The sequence below is a fragment of the Arvicanthis niloticus genome, chromosome 14, assembly GCF_011762505.2.
Source record: "Arvicanthis niloticus isolate mArvNil1 chromosome 14, mArvNil1.pat.X, whole genome shotgun sequence".
Lineage (NCBI taxonomy): Eukaryota > Metazoa > Chordata > Mammalia > Rodentia > Muridae > Arvicanthis > Arvicanthis niloticus.
The window spans coordinates 44,761,385-44,785,408 of record NC_047671.1 but is presented as its reverse complement, the minus strand read 5'-3'; the positions used below and the strand labels follow the sequence as shown (position 1 = coordinate 44,785,408).

Below are 24,024 nucleotides of genomic sequence, written 5' to 3'. Positions count from 1 at the left end.
GAAGGATGTGAAGGACAAAGTAAGAACCTTTGTAGCAGCAGTTCTGGGAAGGCCTCCCATTGCCCTGGAATTCATGGAGTTGTACACCCTGTTCAGCATAGAAACAAATTGTCTTTTTGGCTAGAGAGACAGAGAGATGGACAGTTCAAGTGTGCCAGATGAATGGTCTGCCCCTTTACTCAGGAATGATAGGTCAGCAACTCTGATTCAACACCTTCTGAACCCTGTCATGCTAGCCAAGGCATTCCCATCCGTTCCCAACAACAAGTGGCTATTTCCCAACAAGGACCCAGAATCTCTAAGTTGTATTGGCCCATCTGCAGTAGTCTGTGATTGTCACTGATTCCTGAAATTATCAATTTTTAACACTTGTTTTTTTTTTTTTTTCTCCAAGCCCTTGGTGTAATGTTCTGATTTAATTGCTCCTCATTAACATCTGAACATATGTCTTGGCCTTTCCTTTTATATGGGGAACAAAATGATGGTATTCCCCTTTGCCTGTTTACTGAGTAGATTACTCTCTAAGGAAATGATCCCAAGAGATTCTGTACAAAATAACAGTAGCCAAACTTCCCCTTGGAGAGATTTCATAAACAACATCTCCACAGCCAGTATGATGAGTTGACAGATCATGAAATATGTAGAGCTCTGTCCAGAGAAAGGCCAGCATTTGAGCCACCAACTATGACATTAGGACACGGGGGAAAATAATCTGTAGCCTGTTCTATGATTCAAAACAAAGACAGAAACTACATACCATGTTTTTCACTGTGAAAATTACACATACTTATGCATTTTAGATAAGGCTTTAGTTAATTTCCCAAGTTGCATTTCTTTGAGAGTTTTACGATCCCTATAATTAATTTAGAGACTTGTTCATTTCTGTCATATTTTAGTTCAATTTTCTAATGGTAGGTTTAAGAGAAGAAAACCCATATTCTTTGGGTCCTTCCTTTAACTACAATGCATTGTGCAGGGATATAGATATGCAATAAATATTTGACTAATCCATTGAAAACAAATACACATTGTGAAGCAGGATACATGCCAGGAGGTCCTTGTGCATACAAAGAGGAACAAGGCATAGGATCTTCAAAGTTCTCACTCAAGCAAGAAGTTCCAGCTAAATGAATAAATTATGAAAATACAGTGTGATTCAAAACAGCATCCACTGCTATGTTTCTGAAATGTTCCATCACAGGCAAGAGTCTGAGTACTGTGGAACTGAACAGGAGGGAAATAGAAAGGTTATCCAGGAGAGACTGAAGGAGAGCCGAGATAAACTCAGACCAAGCTTTTATGTCTTTGAGATGTACATGAAAATTGTTCTTTCAAAATAGGAAATTTGACTCTATAGTAGGTTTTTTTTTTTTTTTTTTTTTATTTTTTCAATTCCGTTCTGTCTAAAGGATCTGCCAAGAGACTGGGGGTCAGGTTCATGACTTTCAGTTATGTGGCTCTTCAGTTACACACATGAGAGTGGGTAATGTCATTTGGCCACTTGCTTTAATGAAGGTGTTTAAGCTCCATTTTTCCTCAATAAACATTTCAAGACACTACCAGGATAAAGCTTTGTAAGTTTCAAAGCATGGTGGACTGGTGGATTTTTCTGAAGTTGAAAAACCCTGGAAATTTGACAATATTCCCTAGACAATGAATGTGGCAACGTCTATACTGTTATATAATGCTGGTGGGATTCACAAATGGCATAGAGCCTAGAAGCCAAATTTGGAAATACCTTATATAACTATGTATGCCTTTGCTCTCTGTTACAGTAAGTCCTGATTGGAACAAACCTACTCTTGGGCATAGACATTAATGCTAGACCAGCCAGAATAGAAAAAGACATATTCGCTATGAGTGTATTATTGTGATAGCTGAGTATCTATCTAATCGTAAAAGCATGGAAGTAGCCCATGTGTTCTCCCACAGAGGATGTCCAAACAGGTGACAGATTTACATTGTAGCAGGTCTCAGCTGAAAAAAGGAATGACAGGTAACCCTTTATTATGTGTTCTCCAGCTTGTACTGTTAAGTGAAAAAAAAGTCAACCGAGATCAGATAGGTCTGCAGGCTTTACCCAGTGCCTGTGAAAATCCTGTGGCTTAAGAAAAGAGGAATCCAAGCTGGACATTGGTGGAGCATGCCTTCAATCTGAGCATTGAGGAAGCAGAGATAGGTTGATCTCTGTGAGTTCAAGGCCAGCCTAGTCTGCAAAGTGAGTTCCAGAAGAGACAGAGGTGGGGGTGGGGGGGGGAAAGAAAGAGAGAGACAGAGAGACAGAGACAGAGAACAAAAAGCCAAACATAGAGAAAAAATAGAAATCCATAAATAGCTCTTAACATTCACAAAGATCTGGGTGTGGTGGTGCATACTTTAGAAGAAATTGAAAACAATGTTTTTAAGATTATAATATTACACCATCTCACCCTTTTCTTTTCTTCTTCCAAACCCTAGTATGTCCCTTGCTCTCTTTAAAATCTATGGCCTCTTTTTTCTTTAATTGATTGGTTGATTGATTGATTTGTGTGTGTGTGTGTGTGTGTGTGTGTGTGGTGCATTTCTAAATGCATAAATACAACCTGCTCAGTTTGTATTTTGAAACTTCTCATTGCAATAGAGATGATTGCAGAAAACCATAACCAGTGGAAATGTAGAGTGTGAAATCCTTCAGGTCCAGGGATCACTGAAGAAGACAGGGCATAGAGAGGATAAGAGCTAGAAAAGCATAGAGTTTGCTGTGGGATTATGACCACTGGAATTGTCAGAAGCTGCATCCATGAAGGCTTACCTACATGGTTGTCTAATAACTATGAAGTGAGTAAGGAGGACACCATTATTATTGTGGAAGAAAGTAAACCAGCTATCCCAGGAACCAGGAAGTCAAGCACATAGATTTGTATGAGTTTAAGGCCAACTTGGTCTTCATAATGAGTTCTAGGCCAGCCAAGACTACATAGTGAGACCTTGACTCAAAAAAACATCATATAGAAATTCAAGAACTAACTGAAACAGTCTTGACCAGAAAGAACAAAGCTGAAGGGTTCTTACTTCCCCATCTCACAATTTACTACCAAGATACAGAATTAAGACAGAGTACCAGGCACTAAAGGCAGACAGAGAGTAGTACTGAGAATCTAAAAGGAAATTCTCACATTGTTTCCTGACTTTTCACCAAAGTGCCAAGAAATTCCAGTAGTGAAAAAAGAGATATTTCAGCAAATGGCAATGAGATGACTGGGCACCCAAAAGCAAGAGAGTGGGACCACTCTCTAGCATACGTCATATCCAAAAGTTAACCCAAATGGATGATAGATATAAACATGAGATAAATTGAAGAATATTCACAAAAACAAAGTAGTAGTTCTTCAAGCCCATACATTAGACAGCTGCTTCTTAGGTATGACTTAATAGAATGTGTACTAAAATACATATTTTATTGTATTCTACTGTGTAAAAGACACATCGGACACTAGTAATTTTAAAACATGTTCTTTAAAGTTGTGGTCAAGAAGTAAAATGACATCATGTAAAATGATAAAAAAAGAGACATAATTATAAATAATATACATAATAAGAGCCTTACATACAGAAGAGTGTCTACAGAAGACACTTTTAATTCAAAAACAAAAAGAGGGCAAAAAAGCTTATTTTAAAAACTGGTAAAGAATCTGTAAATAGAGACTTTTTTCCAAAACTATAAGCACTCAATAGATACTCAGGAAGTCATAGAACAAGAGTAAACATTAGGAAATTGGATATCAAAATCATTGTGCCTCTTGTGCATTGCAATGACTACGTTTTTAAAAGCAAAGGGTAGTGAATGCTAGAAAGGATGTGGGAAAACTGGAGTCAGTACCCTTGTTTATGAAGATGTAAAATGATGTACCCATTGCATAAAACCCTGTGAGAATTCATCAAGAATGCTAAGCTCTTACACATAGTATGCATGTTGTATCCAGTTTGTGGCAAGAGTCACTGACAGCAGCTTTAAGGTGCTTAATCCGCTGGAAATATCCTAATAACAAGAAGAGTAAAAGCAACACACAGAGTTTTCAGTGATGCTTTGGTCAGTGCCAGTACTGCCATTCTGGCAGCATTATGTGTATCCGATGGAGTAGTTAGCACATACACACCAACACCTTCAGTGATGGGGAAAGGACATACTTTCATTGTAAAAGTTAATATGTGTTTATTGAAGATAACACTTGAGTCTGCATATCTACTTATATCTTCATGTATGTGAGAGAATGACTGGAATAAGAAAGGAGGGAAAGAGAGAGGGAAGGAGAGAGAGGGAGAAAAAGAGGGAGAGAAAAAGAGGAAGAGAGGGGGAGGGGGAGGGGGAGGGGGAGGGGAGGGGGAGGGGGAGGGAGAGGGAGAGGGAGAGGGAGAGGGAGAGGGAGAGGGAGAGGGAGAGGGAGAGGGAGAGGGAGAGGGAGAGGGAGAGGGAGAGGGAGAGGGAGAGGGAGAGGGAAACTTCCAACAACTACATTCGTCTGGAATAGAAACAATACAAGGTAGCTAGTAATATGTTTTTATATCATAAAAGTATGGAAGCCTATTATATCAAATTAATGTATGTGTTAGTGCTTGATTATGGCTTCCTGGTTCAAGTATAGACATTAAAAATAAATAAATAAAAATAGGCATTATAGCATCAAGCCCATGAGCTCATTGGGATACATTTTTAAAAATGTGTTGGTTGCTTTTGGAAAGTATTAGGAAACAAGTCATTTTGAAAATCATTGCTAAAGGAGAGGTCACTTTCAAACATCTGTTTTAATTTTTTCTATATGAAATGCATCCCACCATAGCTACATAGTTTATTAAATTATTTTTCCTTTTAATGTATTCCCTTTAAAACATAAAGGAGAAATAAGAGTTCAATCTTATTACTCTGAAGGAACCTCAGGCTCTAGACAGTGATGCATAATGGCAGATAACACCACAAAATAGATCTATTAATTATACATGTGTTTATTAAAGTGCATAGACTTATTTGTAAAGTACCTTTGCATTCCCCCATATAAACAATCTATCTAACTTGAATTTTTTGTAAGCCCCTAGATCAATCTACCAATTTTCACAAAATACAGACTTGTGAAGCATATCAGATACAGCACATGCATATAATTTGCAGAATCCCAGACTGTTGACATTCTGTGGCAGAAATGATTTGATTTCTTCAATAAAACTTTTGCTAGATATAAAAGATGATGGTCAGGGAAGCTATAGAGAAGCTATAGAATACAAGACCCCCAGGCTCTATAAAGGTTTTTTGTAGAAACAGTTTGTTGTTTGAGTACTTCATACATAATATTGTGTGTTTTTGTCATGTTCACCCTTCATTCCATTCTCTCCGATTCCTCTACTACCTTTCCATTCTTTTTTTCCAAACTTTACTGAATTCGCTTGGTGCTGATGGTATGTGCATGGGTGTGGGACCTCTACTGGAGCACAGGCAGAGTCTTAAATGTTAACTACAAGTTGCCCTCCCCTAGTACCCATCAATTGCAAATGGCTCCCCAGATATGGGTGGGGATTTCCAAACTCTCCTTCCATGATTAGATTTTGTCTGGCTTGATCTTATACAGGTCTTGTGCACATAGTCATAGTGGTGGTGAATCATGTGTTAACTGCCCTGAATGTCTAAAAAAAAACATTGCTTTTCTGCAGCAATTTACTACCCTCATCTTTCACACTTTTTCTGTATCCTCTTTCCTGATGATCCTTGAGCCTTGTAGAAGGGGATGTGGTGTAGATGTCCCATTTAGAACTGAGCACTCCACATTTCTTCTTTTATGCACCCTGACTTCTGTTTTAATCACCAAATGCTAAAAAGGCAGTTCATTGATGAGGCTTGAAAGATGCATTGATGTATGTGTATTAAAACAAGAACATAGGGGACAGTTTAACACTGTGTTCAATTAGCAGAATAATATTACTGGATCTCCCATCAGGCCTAGGGCCTAGCCAGCCATGTAGGTTTGGGCCAAATTAAAATTAATTGTACTTGGAATGTATTCTGTCTTGTGAAATGGGCCTTAAATCCAATCATAAAGTGATTGGTTACTCACATAACGTTAATGCCAACAGTACACTGCTGGGCCTTTCTTGTTAGAATACGCACTCTCATAGCTTTCAGGTTTCATAGTGAAGTAAGACTGCTGATTACCTTTTCCTTCCTAGTAGAATTTTTACACCCTTGCAGCATCATGGAGGCTACCTAGGAATGAAGAAGCTTCTAGGTTAGTACCAGTTCATTTTCTCTATGCCCTATGGCTCAAATCCCTGGTGTCTTTACTAATAAGAACTTTCCATCAAGTTTTGGAGGTAATGGCAATAACCTGTAATACATTGGAGGTGCAATCTATGGAACCTCATTTACCAGTGACTTGAAAATAGATAGCCCATACATGCCACTGGATGTTATTACTATGTTGTTTGCAAAAAGCATTTCCCCCTAATATAGAGTGACTTCATTTAAAATCCCTTTGTATATGTGTATGTGTATATGTATGCATATGTGTACATGCATGTATATATGTATATTTTAGAAAGTTTCTATAGTGGTAGGTTTCCATTTGACCTTTTCAAAGATCTTTAGTGTTAGTTATCCCTCTCATGTTCTCTCCACTACCCTGACCTCCTAAGGTTGTATAAAAGTTCTAATTAAAGAAAGGAATGTTTGTATAATATATGTAATATATATTATACAAATATATATATATATATATACATATATATATATATTGTGTGTATGTATGTATTATATGGACATTGAGTTTGTATTTGGTGAATGCTACTAACTTAATTAATACAGATCGGAAGCTGACAGTGTTGTGTCTTCTTTCCATTGAGGCAACCAATATTGGATACAAGTAAAAGAAAACATTTTCTAATATCTATTTGCATTTCAAAGTAAAATAAAACACAAAAAATAAAAACTAGAAAATTGAAAATGACTTATACATTTCATCATTTAGATTAAGTAAACTTTTGGCAGAAAATTTTATACACATATAAACATTCATTATTCCTTTTCATTCTTTATTGTTACATCTTTAAAATATATCTATTATATGTGCACTCTGTATACACAAACATGTAAATGCACATGTTTTGTTTTGTGGGGTGTGTGTGTGTGTGTAATATCACTGTGTTGGTTACGTTTTGTAAAATTGACAAAAACTAGAGCCACATGTGAAGGGGGAGCTTTATAAATAGCCTATATCAGATTGGCCTGTGGGAGAATTAATGATCACACTTCCTAGTGAATTTCACAAACATCAGGGATAGACTTGTTAATATTAGTACAGCCAGCTAAGAACTATTCCATGCTGTCACATAAGCAACACAGGAAACAGAAGCCCAGCAGTGAGCCTCTGGGACAAGCTGTTGAGTTACAAGAAAGGCCTTTTTATTAGAAAAACATCAGATTGTGATAAGAGCTGAGCATTCTGTGTATCACTAAGTTATGTTATGGGTACATATTTTTAATTAAGTTGTTTCAAAAAATAAAATGCTCATCTTTTCCCTCTGAGAGTTAAGAACCTGAAGTAGGATTGGGATCTGATGAGCTAAGGAAGGAAGATGATTTTTAAGAGTCAGACTTACTTCACAGCTTACTGAATTTGTACTTCTGCTGGCAAGAGTAGCATGTTACCTCTTGCCTTGGACACTTTTCTCTTTGATTAATAATCCCCTGCATGTTGGAACGTGTAGCTAACTTGTCACAACTGGCATGTGTTTCAGTTTGTTCTTTGAATCAAAACTGCTTAACTTAAGCCTTAGTTTAAAAAAAAAATGTTTGCTTGTTGAGGCTGAATTTAGTGTAAGAAATATTTATACTTTTTAGTGCAATAGTAAGTGTGAAGCATCCTGGTGTGTCAGCAGGTGTCTTACACTTGAGAGGGTTTTTAGTGCCGGGCGGTGGTGGCGCATGCCTTTAATCCCAGCACTTGGGAGGCAGAGGTAGGCGGATTTCTGAGTTCATAGGCCAGCCTGGTCTACAGAGTGAGTTCCAGGATAGCCAGGGCTACACAGAGAAACCCTGTCTCGAAAAACCAAAAAAAAAAAAAGGTTGTTAGCAGAAGAGTGTAATGTGCTTCTCTGCTCCACAGGTTAACTTTCTATTAGTGTCTGGTTACATGTATGATCGGCACTGATTATTTTTCCCTCTTCTTTTTGTACCCAGTCTCCATTCTCTCCATCCTCACTCACCCCATCTGCAACTCAGTCCATGAGCAAGTATGCTTTCTGTTCCACTGCTGAGAACATCCTGAGGTGCAACAGACCTCGGACATGATATCATATTAACTATTCCAGGGTGGCTCACTAAAAGATCTCCAGAACACAGTGAAGATAATTTGGAAGGGTTTCAAATGGAAGCATCTAGACCCAGCAGCTGTCCTAATGTCTATTAAACTGGGAGTAATGCTAGCCAGCCAGTCATTCCACTGAGGCCAAGAACATAATTCCTAACAGATAATACCAAGCACGTGTATCTGAAAGTTTTCAAAAGCATTTTATACACTTTGTTTTAATTTCGCTAAGAGCATAATTTCTAACATCTTCTGTGTGGATCTGAAATTTTGCCTGTTGAACCAATGAACAGCAGGAACTGTGGGTCTTCATTAGCCCATCACCTCCCTCAGATTAATAATGCTTTGTTGATATTCTCATTCCTTATCAAAAATCAGTCCTCCCACAACTTTAGTACTTGCTCCATCACTGGTGTTCTTACAGTTCCTTCTGAGCAGAGAATTCATCACAGAATTACATGCTTCCTTGGGTATGCCTTATCGACACTTACTTCTTTAATGCAAATGAAACTTCAAAATATGATTTCAGCAACATTAGGAAAACAAAAACACATTAAAGCAGTATTGATTTAGATGACTTTGTTGTGACAAGAAATCATGTCTGAGCCATGGGCACAACAAAACAAGTCCTCACAGGAGAAGAATGTCTTTACCAAGGTGTTGTATGTATAAACACATCCACCACATCTTTGCTGGAGGGTCTGTGTATACAACAGGGGCTCACCTGGGGCTGTCTGTGTTCTGTTTCATCTCCCACTCCTCAGCTTCCTGATCTTTCAAGTGAAGAGCTAGTATCTGGTCCTACAGCTGACATCACACCTGTCAGGGACTCTCCAATGCCTATAAATTTGTGATTAAGTTTCTATCATAAAATTGGCCCATGCATTTTCTTCCAAACTTGGGCTTCCATGTCATACCTTATGTTCCAACAGTCTAAACTGTAACCCATTCATGGGGCTCTCCCTCTTGTCTGTACTTAAGGATGTGATAGTGTTTTCTTTCACATTTCATTTTGTCCCTGAAGAACCCTTGGCTCAAGCATTTGTTAGGATTTTTACTTTGTGGAAATGTTGACATCCAAATATCTTTTCCAATTACTTCTCTTCAGGTTGTTTTTAACAAATCTTAAGCTCCTATTTTGGCTAGCTAGGCTGGCCAGAGAGGTTCCTGGATCTGCCTATGCCTGGTCCCCAACACAGGGCTTATATCACACTAACCACCATTTTCTCTGGGTGCTGAGGATCTGGACTCAGGTCCTGGTACTTACACGCAAGCACTCTGTCCATTGAGCCATCTCTTCAGCCCTGATATGTATTTTCTAATGCTGTTCTAGGTATTCCTTCCAAGATGAGGAAGACATGTTCATGGTGGTGGACCTGCTCCTTGGTGGGGACCTGCGTTATCATCTGCAGCAGAATGTTCACTTCCAGGAGGACACAGTGAAGCTCTTCATCTGTGAGCTGGCCATGGCCCTGGATTACCTGCAGAGCCAGCGCATCATTCACAGGTCAGTCATGCCCAAGGAGACAACTCATGGGTTAGAAAGAAACCTGTAACCTACTGCGTGGAACAAGTTCTTGTTCATCATGGGATTTAATGTTCATTTAGTCATTACAGCAGCCATTTGAGGTTATTCATGTAGGTGGTTGGCATATAAAGTTAATTTTCCCAAGGTCACAGTAAATGACAAGACTGAAAGTCACTGTCAATAACTATTTGTCCTTAGTTAATGACCCTGCCTATATAAAGAGAATGAATGGTAATGGCTAAGAACTTGAATATTAAATTAATTAATTCAAATAGAAGTACAAGCACACAAGAGGGCAAGATGAGAAAGAAAACTTGGTATAATGTGATCCTGTTCTGTCAACTGTTCACTGCTAATGGGAACAATGAAATTAAAGTCTCTCCTGAACTTAGCAAACTTGCTTTAAGAAAATAAATACAAAATTATAAAGGCAGTAGACAGAAAGGGATATGTTACAATTGTAACCAAATGACTAGCTTTAATGATTTTCTCATATACTATATCTCACTTATTCTAAAACAGTATCTTTAAAACAGCCTGTGATAAAAGATCAGAGGAGATACTGTTAGACCAGGAGTAAATATGAGGAACCCATGATTTGTAAATATGAACTTATCACCTAGGTTTATTAGTAAGCAAATCACCATCGAATTCACTACTTTCACTGAGGTTTCCTCTGCTAGGCACTGGGAGGCACCAACAAGGACTTCCCATTTTATTTTAGTGTCCTTATTGTACTGAAGAAGAAAGTGGGTCAAAGATTTGCTAACAGTTGGTCCTGTTGGGATCTAAAACTGAATCACTCCAACCTAAGTGGGAAAGAGCTATGTTATACTGACTGCAGATTATATACATAAAATACATGCATCAATTACAATGGATCATCTCGATGCCATCCTCTCTAATCTTTGAAGAACTGGCTAAGATTTTAGTATAGTTTTGACATATTTAGTAGGCACAATTTGTAGGTACTATGAACCAATCCTCTTTTTTCTTTCTGGTTCTAAGCAGGTAGACTTCAGTGACTGTTTAATTTTCCATCTTTGCACCATCTGTTTGCATTGGAAAGTGCTCTTTAAGTAGTAGTGAAATGGAAAGTTGACCAGTTAATCACACAGGACTTCAGAAGGGAATTTACACACCTGCTGTTTTGCGGGTAATTGGAGATCTTGTTTTGAAGACCAGCCTTTCTGGCTCTTGACAGCTCTTTCTGGGAAGAGCTTTATTCTGAGAGGAATTCAGAAGGAAATTCACCCTGAACCTAGAAGGATCTCACTTGTACCTCATGACAATTGTTCTATCTTTCCCTCTCTCCCTCCTCACTCTTCTCATCAAATCATGGGGCACATGAGGGGTGAACTTCCTGGTTCTAGCTTTTTATACTCCCATAGTCTTTACTCCTTGTCTACTTTCATACAGTACAGCGGGCACACTGTACCGATCAAATGAAGAGTTCTTGTTGATGCTGAAGCATTGAAGACAGCAATATCTATAAAGTGCCTCCCAGTATCCAGCACAAAAGAAGCCTCAGCAAATGTGGTGGGGAAAGGTCTTCTCACATAGAATGAAAGAAAGCCAGCAATGACATTCTGAGGACAGATAGAAATCCCAAAGGAGGCATTGAAACAAACTGAGATGCCATTCTTCTGGGGTCAAAGAGCAATTCGACTGTGTTTCTGCTGCCTGTAGGGCCCACTCACCTCCTGTGTATTGAACTTTATAAGCTGTCAGAGAATTTTGCACTTCTGCAAAGCTCTGACACGTTTTGATATCCAATTGCTTATTTCATTTGTGTCCTCTATTCCAGGAGTAAAGCCATGACTGCCTAGCTTCCCTTTGCTTCCCCATTATTTGTCAAAAAGATGAAGTAATAAATGCAGGCTGAGCCGTGTCAATGACTGACTGGGAGCGAATAATAATTGCAAATTTAAAATATGAAACTTTAGAGCTGGAGAAGTTCCTTTGTGTGTAAGTGCACTCAGCAGAGACCCTGAGATTGATTCCCTGAACCCAAGTCAGAAATCTCACAACGGCATTTAGCTATAGCTCCAGGAAGGTTTGGTACCTTTGACTTCAAAAACACTGTACTCTCTCACATGTACCTTCACACAAACATGCACATACACATGATTAACAAAATAAATGTTAAAAATATATATGGCACATATAAAGCCAAATATTTTAACATTTCATGGCCCTTATGTTGAGTAACATAATTTAACATTAGAACAGCATACTTCTGAGAGCTAGTAGGGTATTATCAATAATAATAATATAACATAGTTTTCTACACAGGCCCTGAACAGATGGCACCAACTGACATGCCAGCATGGAAGAAGGGAAATCCCATAGGGCTTCAACCCTAGGCAAAGAACTGCTAAGAAATGCTAAGAGGAGGAGAAATAGGCTTGCCCACAGAAGAGTTCCCAAACTCTTGGTTTTGGTTATCCAAAACCAAGTGGCCAGTCTTTAAGTCATATACATAGAAGTAATATCATGCACACACAGCAGGCCTTATCTGTGTATTTAGAAATATTCACAGATATAACTAGATACATATGTACCAGCAATTAAACAAAAGGAAGCCATGAATGGGGTAGCAAGTTGGGGTATATGAGAAAGGTAGGAGGGAGAAAAAAAGAAGGGAAAATAATGCAATTATTTTTTAATTTCAAAATATAAATAATAATGCTGAGATGATAAGTCCAAACTCTTACGTGTTCTGGTAAATTAAAGGCATATCACCAGCATTGAGATTCTTCCATGACAGTGGACCAAATAGACACTTTAATTGTCTAACAACTGGGATTTTTACTATTAAAATGCTAGACATCAATTCAATGTGTTATCATCTCGAAATGGTGTCAAATGGCTTTAAAAACTGGTGAACTAAGGGGTATTTCTCTGTCTAAGGAATTTAAATGAGAGCAATAATGTTCTGAAACTGGAGTTCATGTGGGGCGTGAAGCTGAGAAATCAATTCAGAAACATTATGGGCTTCTGAGTGCTAGGAATCTTTTTGTAAAACCTCTTTCTTCATTTATCCCAACAAATTCTTATTCATCTTGGTGGTTCAGTTATTTCCCAGGATGTTCAGTGATATATAGCCTGGGGTTTTTCATGGAATAAATTTAAATTAAAAATATAAATCTTCCTTCAAAAGAATCAGCAAACTAAATGCTCGATTTGACTGATGTGAAGATGACAGAATAAATCATCTTTCTGCTACTTAGACTACTAGACTGAAAACTCATATTCTGAATTCCAAGACATAAAATATGTGAATGAAAAAGAATCCTTGCATCATTATAGATTTGCCCACGTGAGAAGAACCAATTACACAGAACAGCAGATGAAATATGAAATATGAAATATGAAATATGAAATATGAAATACAGAACTTCTATGTTCAGAGTCAAACCTCGTTTCGCCTCCAGACATGGTAGATGATTCAAAATGAACTTAAGTACCCAGTGAATATGCATGGAACAAGAGTAGCATCAACCCACCATTTACCACTAGCTTCCAGTCCAGGGGACTCTTCTAAGTACTTGTAAATTACTTCACTCAGACTTCCCCCAGTTCCAGAAGAATTATGGCATTACCATCCCCAATTCACAGTTGAAACTCCAATTTTGAGAATTCAGGATCTCACTCCAAATTACATTGTCAGAATGTAAGCAAAGCATCAGCTAGAGAAAATGCAGAGCTCTGGACCACAGTATGTTCTATGAGGCTGAGCGCTGCTGGAGTCTGAGGAAAGCAGGGATAAGGTAAGAATGGCCATCTTAAGCCTGCAAGCATTCAGACTCCAACTGCACAGACAAAAATAATACATTGAAACCACCTGGTAAGAAGATACTCTAAAACCAGACGCTAACCTGTTATGAAAAGGACTGGCATACATTAGAGAAGAAGAGACATTAGGTAAGGAAACAGTTTTGTAACAACTCAGGTTTTACAAGAAGTTTGAACAACCAAAGCCGCAATTGAACCTAGACCACGTAAGTGAAAGCGTAAGTGGGAGTCTTTACTCAGGGGCTGGAGAGATGGCTCAGTCAGTAGGATACTTACTGAACAAGAATGATGACCTAAGGCTGGATCAACAGGATTCACACAAAAAGTGCACACTAGAATCTCAGTGCTGGGTGATCTCTGGAAATCATTGACCAGCCATTCTAACTGAATTGTTCAACTCCAGGTTCAGTGGGAGACCTTGTCTCAAAACATCAGAAAAGAATGATTGAGGATGTTTAATTCTCACCTATTGCCTCAACAAGTACATGCATGTACACGAGTGCATAATCTTTCCCCTACTTTCCCCTACATGAACACACACACCATACACACACACACACACACACACACACACACACACACCACACACACACACACACAGAGAGAGAGAGAGAGAGAGAATCTGTTCCCTGAAGAAATACAGAATGGGCTCTGCTTTAATTTTTTTTTCTTACATTGACATCCCTGCCAGCAATATGCACCTTATTTTTCTAAAACACTGCATGTCTTGTTTCTGCCATAAACTCCATGTCAGATATAAAGGGGGCTCTGTATTTCTTTATTGATAGAAATATTTTATCTATAGACTTGAATTTTTAAACTTTTTTATAAGCAAAATATTGAGCTCGTTTCGGGAGCTTACTTCCATACAGTTGATCATGTTACAGAGTTGCACAGTGACTTTAATTTTGATTTCTATAGCTAAACAAGTTTTTATTAGTCAAGAAATTCAAACATTTCCTGGTGCCCTCAGATTGAAAACAAACTGGCTTTAGTTTTCAAAGTGTGGCAGACCCTATTTGAGTACTCCCTTATTTACATTAAACCAGGAAGGTAGGCTTTAAATTATGGACAAAGTGATTGTTTGCTTTTATTAAAAAAAAAAAAAGAAAAGAAAAAGAAAGCCCAAATTCATTATAATTCCCGTGAGGAGAGCAGAGCTTGATTAGAATGCCACAGTCTCTCCAGCTAATAATCAGATGGAGACTAGTTATTGTAGTTCAAAAACGACTTGGTCCTCATTCTCCTGTCAGATGTAGAAGACTCAATTATGAATTTAGGCCATGGAGATGAACTGTTTAAGACAGTTAACAGTAAGTCATCTTAGATTACAGTAGACATTTGATTGTATTTTTCATCTAATAAAAAATAAACTCTCAGTAATGAAGTTATAACTCATAGTTTTCCAAATCCCTATCGTAAGGAGACAAAGCCCTATTAGGCAATTCATGTAAATAATCAGAGCACAACAGAAACAGTTGCAAAATTTTACCTCCTATTGATAGTGAAAATATTAAAAAGGGAATAATAACAGGGTATTCATTATCAAGAAGAACATGGGATATTGTGTTTTCATTTACTACCCTTGTCTACTTTGTTACGGTGAGAGGGGCAGAGGGACCCACAAGGTCAGCCAGATTCATTTTGAAGCAAGATGAAAATAAGAATTAATCCTTAAGATTGGAGATATAGTAATTTCCCACTTTCTTTGCTTTTCTTTTTTTCTTAAGTAAACCATGAATAAATAAATAAATAAATGACAGTCTTTCACCAAAATGTATAATGTATTCCTTAGGTGTGCTTTGAACTCCTCCAGAAGAAGAAAAGGATCTCTAAATTAATTAATTAAATTAATTTTGATCTAAATTAATCTAAATTAATAATTAAATTAATTAAAAACTGTACAAATAAAAATAATCACAGACAAGCTATTAACAATGACAAGACTACATCAACTGCTCACAGCACACAAAACAAATTTCTAAAATCACAGGGAAGGAGTTTGTCTTCAGAGTCTCTGAGAATAAATTATTACCTTGAGTATAGGGATACCATGTTTTCAGTGGGCTACAGTTTGCACTGAAGATGCATTGTACCAAGTGAACATAAACTGATTAAGTTATTGGCCTAGGTCCCTGTCCCTTTGTATCCTGGCTTGACAGCTCTGGCAAAGGTCACATATTCATCAGTGTTTGGTGGTATAAGCCATACACTTCACACTGTCATTGCAAATGGAAGAAAATTCAGTCCTCATGGTACAGATGAAAGAAAATACATTAAAAATAAAGACTTTCTTTTTTTTTTTTTTTAAAAAAAAAGGTTGATATAGTAATATAAAAGAGGAATTTATTCTTTTTTTTCTAAAGCTTTAAAAATGGATAGGATTCAATCCTAATACTTCCTCAGATTTCACTGTGCGTGTTGGCATCCCAAAGAACTTATGGGAAAAAACATAACTTTTTATTACCCAACAAGTTTGGACACAGCAAGGATGTAGCATCTGAAATTCCCAATTTAAAATCAAAGCAACATGACCCAGCAGAGGAAAAAAGAAAGCACTTGAATTACTTCTAGTTTATAAAAGAGCACAGTTTTCCAGTTGTCTGCCTCAGCTTTAAGCTTACTTAAGTAGACTAGGTAATATAAAAACTCGAGACTCTTCCTGCACATCTTTTTGCCTTGTGTTGATGAAATTGTGTAGTTTATACATATATTACTAGTATAGTGCATGCATGGTGCTGTTACATAGACACCTTCAATGTTGTCTTTAGATTGTTACAGTAAATATGAAACATACAGACCATTCTTTACAAAAAGACCCACAGCTTGAATATAAAATAATCATATATTTTAAAAGATTTCTTTGCGTTTTTTTTCCTGGTATTCACTTTCAAAGTCCTTTCAAATAGAAAAGATAATGTATGAACTTTGGTGGGATAAATTATGTCCTGTAAAAACCTGTTAGAACAAGGTATTCCTGACATATTACTAGTTGTTTTATTTATGCAATTTTTCCAAAAGTAGTTTGCACTATTTTTTATTGTGCTTCAGGTTTATTTATTATGAAGCAAAGATATGTGTATTTTATGTATTTTGCCATGCACAGGTTAATTCTGCAACAAATTTATTGGTTCTTGATACACTGAAAATAAAACCTTAAAATACATACCTCCATTAGAAAGCAAGAATGATGATAGACAAACCTAATAAAGGTATTCTTCCTATATATTGATACATTAAAAAATAAAGAATTAATCTTTACTTATCAACCTTTCAGCCTAGTGTAGCAAGTTTTAAAAAGTATCTATCATCCTTCATCCTTTTTCAAAGGCATTCCTTGACAATGGCCAAAAACCCAAACAAAACAAAACAAAAAACCACCCTGGGAATAATGTATCTATTCATGTAAATATTCACTTAAAGTATGTGGTTACCAGAAAATGATGCAGAACTGAGTCTCCAGTGGTCAGCAAGATGAACTCTGTTGTTGCAGCATTGATAATAGTTGATCATAAAAAAATGGTTCAGAGGGCACATCAACATAAATAAGAAAGGCTTTTAAATTTGGGAGCATACATTATAAAGACTATAAGCTGTTGTGACTCTCTCGTGGACTAGGCACACACAAATGGCCACCATCACTCACACTCAGTTACATCTTCCCAGTGGTCATGGTTATGCTTTTAATGGTGCCTTCAGAACCATGATGCTATTCATAGATTGCTTTCGCTTGCTCCTAAATGCAACCTCCTTATGGATAGAGAGTGTTTTACCTGTGTTTAGTCACCAACACTCAGCACAGTAATTAAGGTAGATGGTCACTAGATAATTTAACGTAAACATATGAATGAGAAGAGTGTGTGCTATCTCATTGGATGGTTATCTCTCTCTTCGGTAAATCTACAATGGATGGTGTTGTCTGACCCAAATCTTAATTGGCTCCACAAATTCCCATTGTTTGGCTATGGAAGAAGACATTCTGTGATATACTTTTGTTTGATATCCTGTGTAAGAAATGAACCGTTGATTTAACCTACATCTATTAGCTCCCACTTTGGCTTGAAATGTGGGTATAGCATGACTGAAGTTTCTTCAAAGCTGCCATCTCATTGGCAAAGAATTGGATTCTCTTTTAAGATTAGGTCCAACAAGTTCAGACAGGAAATTAGGAGAATTCATTTCCCCTTGAAGCTTCAGGATTCATGACAGTTTGCTTTGCCAAATTTAACAAGAGCAAAACACCAAAGCCTTAGACCAATGGTTCTCAATCTTCCCAATTCTGAGACCCTTTAATACAGTCCTCATGTTGTGATGACCCCCAACCACAAAATTATTTTTGTTGCTGCTTCAGAATTGTAATTTTGCTACTGTTAAGAATCATAGTATAAATATCTGTGTTTTCCTATAGGCTCAGGTGACCTCTGTGAAAGGGTCATTCAAGCACCAAAGAAGTTGAGACCCACAGGTTGAGAACCACTGCTCTAGAGTGAGCTGACTAGCAGGATAGCATTTAAATAACAATATATAGTATTCTATAACCTAACCCCAGTAGTCCCAGTAATCCAATACAATGTTTGTAAGAAGCAAAAGATAGGACTTGTTTACAGCAAGAGACTGTGAGTTACTCAAGGACATACACAAGAGGTGGAAATCCATGGGGGTGTGTCCCCATAATGTCTGTTTGCCACTTTTCTCCTGAAGAAAAGTGTCATTAAAATATGTCTCATTTAAATACCAGTTTCCTCTATAACCTGAAACATAGTCCTGCACTTTTCTGTGGAGGAAGAAGAGAAAGAGTTGATTGGGGATCAGAAGTGATTCCCTCATACCCAAGACTCTAAGATGGCTTCCTCTTTGCCTCAGCTGGATGGTCTTTAAGTGAGAGAGCATGTCATCTCTCTGCTCTCTACCACACATACCTTTCCCTCCGAGAAGACTATGTGACTGAAATGAACTGCCTGAAGAACATGTGGCACTAAAATGTACCAAACAGCTGCTAGCACATTTACTAGACAAGCTCTTGTTTGCAATCCAACTGTGAACCAAAACCATACTTGTTTTCATCGAGGTCTTTAGTGTATTGCAGCAGAGATCTAGGCTTGAGGTCACCTTCACATCTAATTAACACACCCTGTAATATCTTAGCAGACATTGTTTATGTTCTTAAGGTGATAATTCATAGGCAAAAATGAGATATTTTTGGTACTAATCATTCAAGTGGCACATGAGTTCAATGAATGAATATGTTAACCCAGTGACAGCTCAGCTTTGAAGCTTTTAGGAATGAGTCACCTGGCGAGATGTTCTTATCATTCCTGAATGTATTTACTTCTTTTATCTCACCAGCCCTTTTATCCAATTAATTTATACCACAAAATACACATTTCATTGCTTAATTGACTTAACAAGTGTTACTTATTATACATATAACAAGACCTTGCCCTACAGTACTAAGCATGCTGTGCACAGTGCCCCATTTGATGATCAACAATACCATGGCAGTGTTGACTAACTTGGTCATGTGCAGCTAGTGTACGGAGACTAAGGTCAAATGAAGATTATCTAACTAAAGGTCCTGACTGAGCAAAGACTAGCAGGGATCTTGCTCTACTCATGAGAAGCTGTCTTTAACCCCCAGTATTGAAATGAACAAACAAGACTAAATTACCAAAATATTACTGTTCTAAATATTGGCTTCCTTAGTTGCATCCCCATGAAAATAACTGACATACATGCTCAAAGTTCCATGAGCTGTGTAGTGTTACTTAGCCAATTGCAGGACAATTTTGCTTGGTATGTATTCTGTGTTACTTTGTATTCTCCCTGCCCTGGTTTGATTTCTATTGTTATGATAAACTCCATGACCAAATCAAACTAAAGGAGGATGAGGTTTATTTCATCTAGCAACATTCAGGTCAACAAAAGTTAAGACAGAAAGCCAAGGCAGGAACCTAGAGACAGGCACTAAAGCTGAGCCCATGGAGGAAGTGTTGCTTAGTGGTTGGCTCCTTCTGGCTTGTTCAACCTGTTTTTTTTTTTTTTTTTTTTTTCTTTTGTTATCTCCACTTGCCCTGAGAGCTATAGTGTATCACAGTGTGTTACACTGTATACCGTTTGTTCATACCTCTTTACTTGCAAATATTCATTGCAAGGAGGCATTGCTCTGTTTCAGGGCCTCTGGCTTCTGCTACACTATCTATACTGGATCCTCATGGAGATCCTTATGGCGGTATCCTTTCAGGATGTTGTTGCCCTATGTCATGGGGATCTTGCTGCTTTGGATCTGGGGGATTGGCCCTTTTATGTACCCCAGCAGATCGTAGATAGGGTAGATGTTGGGGTGAGCCAACCCAAAGCCTTGAATCTGGGCCTGGGAGGTAGTTGAGTTGGTCAGCCTGCCAGCTTACCTGCACCCTAACAGGGCAAGCTCTCCAGCACTGCCCTGGCTAGCTCATCCAATGCAGCAGCCAACAAAAGCAGGGTCAGCTCTCTTGCTCACATTTCTTCAGACCAGCTCATCTAACCCTCTGTCCCCAGTGCCAGCTCTATTGTGCTGCCCGGAAGACGTGCAGGGCCTGCTATTATCTTCTAAGTTTGGTGAAATATGTTTATTATCTATAGCATTATTATCTGGTTTCTCTGATTGGGAGCGTCTCCTTTGGCTTTCATGTATCTGTAAAGGAGGTTATGGGGTTTTTTGTTTGCTTGTTTTTCGTCATTTACCATAGTGTATGTTTAGTCTGAGAAAATGATATGCCTAAAAGTAATCATAGATGATGTTATTAGTTATTACTCCCAGGATGTGCATTCTGCTTGAGGTTTGTCTTTCTTGCTTTTAGTACATTGACAGCATCTGTTGTTTATTGCATTGAAATATTAGATTTGGGTTTCAGGCTAATATCTTCTGTGGAGTGCTTAAGAAAAGGCCCCTCCTTTTTGTCTTATTAAATCTTATCTTAAATAGATCAGGAGGCCTTGCAAATGCTCCCTTTTCCTAACTGCTGTAGCAAAGGGGCTACTTGAGCCCTAGGAACCAAACGCAGAGCAGTAATAAGGGTATTATGTTGCTCTGCTCTGCTCTGCTCTGCTCAGCACCTGGTCCCATGCTAGCAAATAATGAATGAAGATGAGTAACACACTGTGAAAACAGGAGGACCTGCCCTCTTGGTGTGTGTCACACGGCTACAAAGACCCTTTCAAATGTACCACCTACCTGGGTAGAACCACCATGGAAAGGGCAAGGAAATGCTTGTTTACACGTTAGCATTTAACTGTGCTGAGCTGCATTTTTAAAAGTTTCCATAATATGTAACCTGTAAGATGTATTAAATAAAGCTTTCCTTGGTCTAGCATACTTTGCAATATGAAGCACAGGCTTCACCCTTTTAGGTTTAGTTGTTTAATGCTAAATAATATTGCTTACTTATGAACATGTCAGGCTCGTGGCTCTAAGTAGACTTTTGGGGGTGGAGGAGGCTTCTTCCCTCTCTCTTTCTTCTTCTTTGATCTTCTTACGTAAGAGCTAATAAGATAATACAAGCAACAAGGGCATAAAACACTTAAAGAGTTGTGTTTAGTGCTTTATAGCAATAAAGATTTGAGGAGGCAGACTTCTGGAACACTGTGATCACAGGTGACCTGAATAAGTTGGCCGAGTTGGTGGCAGGAATAGAAAGGCAAACAGGTCTGAGGAGTGTTTGGTGCAGAGCAGAGGGGATGTGGAATTATGAGTGGGGCAACAACTGTGAGCAGAGTCTAGATCATGACCACGACCACATTCAAACAAGTGTGCTTGACATAGCCAGACACCCTATTTGTGCTTCAGGAAATGGCAGAGCAAGCAGGTAAAGGCATGCAATTAAACTTGTTCTTTCTTTTTGTAGTGTGTGGTCAGTAAGTAAGAATGGGATTTGATTAGTAAGGTCTGCACTAGCTGCTGTAGCATAGGGAAAAAGAATGTTTGGGCTGACCCACTCACCTTCTCACCCTGAAGACACAAGACAGACATACTTTCTACAGAGTCCAACTAGCAAATGCGTTAAACTTTAAGGACCTTAGCAATTCCACAACACATCACCTCTGTCACGTTGAGTGACAGAAGTCACAGGCAGCTTGTAAAAAAATGAGCATGACTGTATACCACCAAACTTTGTCATGGATACTATATGAGTTCTGGAGGATGATATAGATTTAAGTATATTGTATTGATTCATTTATTTTGGTTTTTCAAAACAGGGTTTCCCTGTGTAGCCCTGGATGTCCTGTAACTAGCTCTGTAGACCAGGGTGGCCTCAAAAATCAAAGATCTGCCTGCCTCTGCCTTCTGAGTGCCAGCCATTAAGGATGTGTGCCTCTACTGACTGGTTAGACTTCCGTATATAAAAGAGCGTAGCCTGAGTTGCCAGGTGTAACAATTGAAACCTATCACCATTGTGATGCCACAATGGTTGAATGAACATTGAAAACACTTGTTCATCTCCATGTTCTCAGTTTATCTTCAGTGTTTCATGACCTAGCTGTTCCTATACTGGGACAATTATTTGTTCATTTTCTTAATGAAATTTAAATGAGCAGGTACTTCATGCCAGGTCCTGTAGTCAGCAATTTATTTGCATCATTTTAATTAAATCACCACAGCTTTATGAAGTAGAGACCACTGTCTTTCATTATACATGTAGAGTCTAAGAATTCTATTACATAAGCTTAGTGATCAAATAATAGAAACCCTAAACTTGCATTGGTTCCCATAATAAAATGAATTAATTATCCTATAAAACTAAAAAATCCAGATGTAAACCTATCTGTAGGTTACTTATATAACAGTATACGAGCAGTATCAACCAGCCAGCTTCTTTTAGTCTCTTGTCTGCTATTTCTGTGGAGTTTCCATCCCTAGCTTGCTCTTCCATGTAATACTAAGGATGCTTTCACACTCTATGCTAACTCTTCTGAACCCAAGGAATCAGTCCTTCTAAAAGCTTCCTCGGAGACACCAAGGGAGCTTCATTTTCAGCCTTCCATCACCTTCCCTCCCACTCTTGGCTCAAACTGGATCATCAATCCATCCCAGATCCAGCAACTGGAATTATGGGGCAAGACATTTCTTAGCTTATGCTTAAGAGTCAATGTAGAGCAGGTACCCTCAAAGAACATGGGATCGTATCTATTTAAATAGCCAACTGGAAATCACAATAACTATTAAGAGATACATATATTATTAAGAATGCATATTATTAGGAAAGTGATCACATTTACCCACAGTTCCAGAACTAGGACATTGTAAATTTGAGATTTGAACGTGGGTCATCTGACTACAAAGCCCATATTCCTAACATCTACCTCAAGTGAAACTGGCAACCCTTGGGTCTAGACTTAACCATTTGTAACTGAGACTGTTGCCATTATGTGCCTTTATGTATTAACATATCTGTGTATTTAATTTTAGATTGCATGAGTATATTACTAAAATATATGTCTATGATGTAAAGACTGTTATATTGTTGCACATGCTTTTATTTTCATAAAATATATGTATATATATGTATTCAAACACTATGAAATAATGTAAAGCCTATATAAGGCTTGGGCTTAGTCTGCACATAGTGCTTCAGCATCCTGTCCCTAATGCAAAAGTGTACTTTTACTCCAGTCAGGTGGAAACAATGAACAAGCAAAAAACAGCTTCTGCCAGCATTGGAAGCCCAGCACTTTTCAGAACCTGGGGCTTACAGAATGGCATTTCATCTCGGAGCCTCAAATCCTGAGACGTACAGGCCTATAGCTACAGCTTTCAATGCCAGACACTTAAAGCTGTAGATACACAACTCAAAAGTCAATTGTGCTTTCAAAACCAGAAGGTTATGGCTCTGTGCCCCCAGAAAGAAGGCTTAGGGCTCCCTGCTTTCAAAGCCAGCAAGTGGCTGTAGGTACCCAAGTAAAGGCTTATTGCTCCATGCATTGACTTACAGTGGCCCCGTAACAGCCAATACCATTATAGCTTTCAAGCTGTCAGTGTCTGGCCCTAAGCTCTTAGCCTTTGATACATCTGGGACTCTTCTAGAGGCTGGATCTGCAGTTCTTTTATCCAGTTCTTCATACCCTTTCACCCTGACAGGCCCCACTGTCAGTGGCTTCATAGTCCCTAAAGTCTTTGCTTTTGGCAGCTGTCTAAAATTCCTCAGCTGTATCTTAGCTGCCGAATGGTCTGAAAGCTTTCTGCCCAATCAGTTTCCAGGGCTTATGATCCCATAAGTCCTTCTCAAGATGCCTTATAGCCGTTGCTATCATATAGACACTGGAAGCCTGAAGATTTTATCTGTTCTTAGTGTAACCAGTTCAGCCCACTTTATCCATATAAAGATCATAAAAAAT

The 24,024-nt window shown here is 38.2% G+C and overlaps 1 protein-coding gene across 2 annotated transcripts in view; it reads left to right on the top strand.

Annotated features, from left to right (window-relative positions):
- Window positions 1–24,024, top strand: part of Stk32a (serine/threonine kinase 32A) — a 112,837-nt gene that overhangs the window by 46,396 nt on the left and 42,417 nt on the right. For both annotated transcript variants that reach the window (XM_034518221.2, XM_076912721.1), the window contains exon 5: window positions 9,661–9,834. In XM_034518221.2, coding sequence (XP_034374112.1) covers window positions 9,661–9,834 — 174 coding nt within the window. The remainder of the gene's footprint in view (window positions 1–9,660; window positions 9,835–24,024) is intronic.